We start from the raw sequence: 6,114 nt of genomic DNA on the forward strand, positions 1-6,114 counted from the left end.
TTCTTTCTTTATAAGAACGGGCGTTATTCCGCATTGTTATCAAGTTTTTTTTATTTACAACAGAAGTAAATTTTTTCAAACATCTTTAACCGTTTATACTATCAGTTAGTAGAAGATTTCTTACAGGTTATATTGCTCTATATAAACGGGTGATTGGAATCAAAACCCGGCGGTTATATTACAAACAACTGTTTATATATAGTCATATAACCTGTCGGGTATATCTATATTAACGAAGGCATATTACGGTAAAATTCAATTTTTAGTGCAAAACTTCATACAATTTATATAAACGTCACCGGTTATCCAATGAAAAGTGATGTTAGAAACGTACAGTGTTATAAAGACATATATAGAGACATACAGGATAAACTAAAATTTTTAATTATTTATGGAAGTTAAAAGTGTATTCGTTGCAGTGTCTATTCTTTTCCTTTGTAAGAAAACTGTTATACGAGAAGTAAATTCAACCTAACTGGATAAATACAAACACTTATCTTACGGATTCATCCTTTATTATGTTAGAAAAAAGGAATTAGCCTTTAAAGGTAAATGTATTGTCTATTAATAACAATTGGGGATAAAAACAGTAAATACGGTCATATTTTCAGTACCAACTATAAATTTTAAGCGTCATATAGAATTTGAATATCTTTACACCAATCTATCAGCTTTTTTCCTGATTTATTTTTAATTGCTCACTCACACTTCTGTCGGATAAATTCCTTTTATCCTATTTATCTCTGTGGAAATTAAATATCGCTAATCGTTTGAATACGAGAATAAAATCAACTTCTAATTGCACGATTAAAACACAGATTTTATCATTTCCTTCCTTCCATTTCTTCCTTTCTATACCATTTTATAAAAGTAAAACATTCCTTTTACAAACAAATTAATCATAAAATTCTCTAACCAGTAAGCACTGATATCCGATTAACTTTACATTCATACATGTAGTTTATTTTTTATTTCTTATGTCTATTTTGGCGTATTTTAAAAATATTCTTCCCTGTTTAACAAATACTTGAATTTATTTCAATAGTATTGTATTGTTTACATTATACGGTGACTGATTTGTGACATGCAAGTTTTTCCGTGTGGCAAGTTGAAAAGCCGAATGGTCTAAACATAATAATAATGTCGAGTTTATGACGATATGTTATCGTTAAAGTCCGGTGAACATCGTCACTATTTGCTTCCGGTCTGACAAATATTTTTTGCCTTACACTTATTTAACTTTACGAGGCACGGAAAATGAATTTGATGCCTGTGATGGTGGCAACGATACCATAACACTGCAAATCACATATTTCCTTGATTCTAGTTGATAAAATGAACTAACATCTGACATAATCGAATCAATCAATCACTTAAGCGTGTCGAGAATATATTCTTTACAAAATATTTATTCAATTAACTCGATTAAAATAAACATTGTATATTCTTTTTTTAAAGGGAGTCGGCGATCTGCAACATAACATCTATGAAGGTGCTTGGCCATGACAAAGATTCATACCAATGTTGTGGAGTTGGTGTATACCGACCGGACAAACAAACATGCTGTCTGGAATCTAGATCTATATATAGAATTCACGATGATAAACCGGAAAGACATCATATGTAAGCTTATTTTTTACATTTATTTGTATTATGTATTTTTTTTATCATACGTTAATGAAGGAATCGGGTGTGTCAAGAAACAGTTTCCGTTGATATATATCTATCCCTGCTATCAATGATGGGGTCTGTTTTAACAGGAATTTTAGTTTAACTTATACACTGGAAGCCAACAAAGCTTGAAACCTCTATAATGTCATTTAATGTAGGAAAACAGGAAAATCAATTACAACTTTTCCGCGTTATTTAAAACGTTTAAATGTCTATAGCCAAGTAGATGGGCAGTTAAAGCTCGTTTTGAAACGTACTTTCTCTGATTAACCGTTGACAGATTTAATAGAAAAGAGTTAACCCAAAAATAAAGACACGTTGTCTAAAAAGGTCAGGAGTAACTTTTGGAATACTATAAAAGCATGTCAAAATAAAAAAGGTTTTGGGAAAATAAAAAAGCCTTTCTGAAGCATACTGGGCCTTTCAAATACATTTAATAAGATCAGCTGCTTTTAGGCTTTAGCAGCGAAAAGAAGCTAGATAATCTGCTAAAAAGGGCACCGTGTTTGGAAATATTTGAATTACAAAATCAAAATTGAAAGTCATACCTAACTGTTAATGATCAGTAAATGGAACGACTATTTCAGATGTTGCAGTTTAGATGTATATGCAAGAAGATCTACCAGCGCACCATGTCAACATATTTCTCGGAATGATGCTTTTCTAAGCAATAAACTACCAAAGCTGGAAACAAATTACTTAAAACATTCCATCACGAAAGCTCTAATATGTAGTAAAACATTTGGTAAGTTGAGAATTTACGAGTATTTAATTAAATGCAACAAAATGTGAAGATCTAAATTTAACAATCTTATGTTTTTTTAAAAAAATGCATTTTCATCAAATTTGTTATTTTGGGTCTTTTTTTCATTATTTTGAAATATCTTTATTTTTGTATTTTCCAAAGCATTTTACGTTAGAATTGCCAAAGAAAAGGGGTATGGAGAAAGACTCTTTCTAAAAGCAAGAATCACACAGTACCGACGAGACGAAAAACATCTATGGCATGTTCAAAAGAGGCATAAATTCATTATGCTAGACAAATACAGCTCGGGACGGCTGGGGAGAAAAGGATTTATCATATTTTCGAACTATGACTACCTAGATGATGTCATCTTTATTCGCCGTGACGTAGATACTGTCTTCAAAGCGCCAAAGAGAAAACGTATGTTGTTAAAAAGGTTAAGAAAAGTGTACAGTACCTGTAGATCTAACAAATCATGAACGATATCATGAATGATATCATGAAACCAGGTGGGAATCTTAGACCATCTTATTCATTCACAAAAAAGTATCTAAGTTTCCGTAAACAGTGACTAGAACTTTATAATCAAACAACAATCCTCCCCAAATTCCGATATGCGCGCAACTGTAACAGGTAGAACCAGAAGCATGAACAAAAACTTGACAAGAAGGTGGCAACATTCTTCGAAGCGGAGCAACGGGTACGGCTTTTCCAGTGAAATGCGATATGGCGGAACCGGAAGTAGGAAAGGCTTTGATCAGTGTTTTATCTGCGGAAGAATAAATACTGTTGGTATCTGAACTAGGATAATGCGGAAAGACACTCTAAAAACTATTATAGCAAAGACAAATTCCAAACGTTTAAAAAAATAAATTTAACAATGAATACATAAACAATGTAAGTGAACGTAATGAGACTACTTTGTTAGAAAAAGATTCCAAAAATGAGATTTCATCAAAAAACAGTAACATGTGTATTCTCACAGATTACTGGATCGAGGTATTTGAGAGTAAAACAAATAGTTTTACAAATGTAGTTAATTTGACTTTGATTTTCTCTAATATATATTACATTAACATATCTGGTATATCTCAAATAAGAAATAACTATATAGTAATATTTCAGTCACACACACAAGAACTTTTCAATTAATTCCGTTAAATAAAAAATAGAGAAAATAACACAACAAGTAAGCTACTGCAAAATGAATCAAAGTACTGAATGTACTGATAGGGAGGCTATGACAGAATGTTTCAGACTTATAGTTTCTTTTCTTTTTGCTTAAAATGTGCTGTTATTTCAATTATTACCAAAATAAGAAGATATACACATTATGTCATTTTTCCTTACTGTTGTGTTCAACCATTCATATGTATGGTTAATATGGTTGACTATTCATTTTGTTAATATTCCAGAACATTTCATTGAGGTCTACATTCGGACTGCTAATCCTGCAAATTTTGAAAAACCTAAACTGTCAATAATAAATGACATACCAGAAAGTATGACGACTGTTCATTATAAGATAACAATAACATTTTACAACTGACTGTTCCTTATCAAAATATTCTAGGACTGTTCATCATAAATACTTTATGTCATTTTATTATCATTGAATGATAATAACAACTGCAAGTTATGCAACATTTTTATTGAACATAAAAATTATACATATTTACATGTCATGTACAATAATTGAGATCAATAAGATACTGTCTTGTGATGAGTATTAATATTCATGCTCTACGGACAGAAAGTTGTCTTCTCCCGAAGCAAATCTCGAATAAAATCCCGTTTCAGAAAATTATTCCCATTTCATTACTCGTCGCTGACTTTGACGGCTTCGGATATTTATTAAAACTAAATATTTCTTGAAAAAAAAACATATCTGCAAAGCTTATTCAAAATTGAATCAACCTAAGTGAAAATTGATCAGGAAGTTATATCTTCTTTTTTTACCACCAACACTCAACCAACTTATGGTAGTTAATAGATAGATTCTACATGCATTTTTAAACCTCACTAGCTTGAAATATAACTGCGGAAAATCTATTGTTAACAGGCTGTGCGGTTATTACGTAGGGTTTTCCCTGTCGACCATTTCCCGCAAATAGATGAGAACATCGAAGCATCAGTGCTATGAATGGTGTTATAAATAGCGTGTTTTGGAAGTTTTTGTTGAAACTTCTCCAAATCCCTCCAGAGACGTGCACGTCGCGGAGAAGGCACACTGCAGGTCAAGGTCAAGTCATCTCAAGTACCAGAGGTGATTGGTTGACCTGTCGTGACTTACTCTGGAGGTTTGGCGCTAATGAATGCCGTTTTTGTTGTCGTCAGTCAGGAAGTTGATGCCTTGACAGTATTGTCGTCTCCTTTACCGCCAACGAACGAAGAATGGGCTACCAGGAAGATTCGGCTTGAAAAAGACGTCCCCGATGCTATAATCTCGGACATATGGTTATTCCGGCCCCGAGTATAAATAAACTTAAAACACACACTTTTGTTGAAAACAAAACAAAAAAACAACAACACATTTTCTGTAGTATTTTTTCAAGTGTTGTAAAATGAATACGAAATTCCTCTTATGCCGCCGATTATTTTTAAAACACAAACATATAAGTTTTTTTATTTGATTTATTCAAATAAACATTAATCACTTCAGCGCGCGCAAATATCGTTTTCAAATTAAAGTTTCGTAAGATATGTTGATGAATTACTACGGAAGAGCATTAGTGCCAGGTGTATCTTTTTATTAACTCGAAATTTCGAGTTACTAACTCGAAATTTCGAGTTACTAACTCGAAATTTCGAGTTAATAAAAAGATACACCTGGCACTAATGCTCTTCCGTAAATTCCCGATGCTCGACTGTAAGTCATTCGTATATATATGCGTTTTTTGTTGTTTTTTTAAGCTTCTTATTCTTTAATATTTTTTATGTATTTCATAATCTGTATTGAAAATTTGAATTTTATTACACATGGACTATCAAATTATGATGCGTTGCCCTAGAATTGAATAAACTTTCTAATTACACAATACGGGGTCATTCATTTGATTGAAGACTGATCTTTGCGTCTTTCTCTGAAATAATTATTTCCTTGTTAAAACATATTTGACCACATATTTCTGTCATTTAACTGTTCACTTTACAGCTATATGATATAGCGGTTTATGAGCGTTTTCCGCGTACAGCCTCCTAGGGTGTACTAATAGGTTAGTTTTCCTTAGTTATCACGCAAGCACGATCAATGTCTCTGATGTAATCGACAATTTACCATTATTTGTCTTTAAAAAATATTAAGGACTATTAATGGTTTATATCAACAAAAGAACATGCATGATATTGAGACTACGGTGTTGCAACGTTCTAGTTAATGACCCGTCATAAACAGTTGGTCGCTGCGTAGTAATTGGAAAATTGTTATAAAAAATAATAAAGAATATTTGCCACCTAATTAAAGCATTTACTTATAAATTTTCACTTATGCTTTTTGTTAAAAAATTATTGATAAAGTTATTATGTAGAAGGGTTTTCATACCAGAACTATTTATTACAGACGTACGTATGCCTAAACCTGATTACCGCGGCAGTATGACGTCACGGAGTAGTGATTTTGAAAAAATAACAAACAAAAATCAAGAATTTTTCAGAGAATTATGATCTTTACAAATTGCAGATATGACATTAAAGAATAA

At 32.0% G+C, this 6,114-nt stretch overlaps 1 protein-coding gene across 1 annotated transcript; it reads left to right on the forward strand.

The window, feature by feature from the left end:
• Window positions 1-409: 409 nt before the first annotated feature.
• LOC132733452 (uncharacterized) lies at window positions 410-5,124 on the forward strand. The gene is made up of 4 exons (XM_060720094.1): window positions 410-548; window positions 1,459-1,623; window positions 2,259-2,416; window positions 2,579-5,124. The coding sequence occupies exons 2-4, from the start codon at window positions 1,487-1,489 to the stop codon at window positions 2,893-2,895; spliced, it is 612 nt and encodes a 203-aa protein (XP_060576077.1). The 5' UTR covers window positions 410-548; window positions 1,459-1,486; the 3' UTR covers window positions 2,896-5,124.
• The last annotated feature ends 990 nt before the right edge of the window (window positions 5,125-6,114 follow it).

Source organism: Ruditapes philippinarum, unplaced genomic scaffold, assembly GCF_026571515.1.
Source record: "Ruditapes philippinarum isolate M1 unplaced genomic scaffold, ASM2657151v2 ctg11126_1_1_1_1, whole genome shotgun sequence".
In the NCBI taxonomy this organism is placed as follows: domain Eukaryota; kingdom Metazoa; phylum Mollusca; class Bivalvia; order Venerida; family Veneridae; genus Ruditapes; species Ruditapes philippinarum.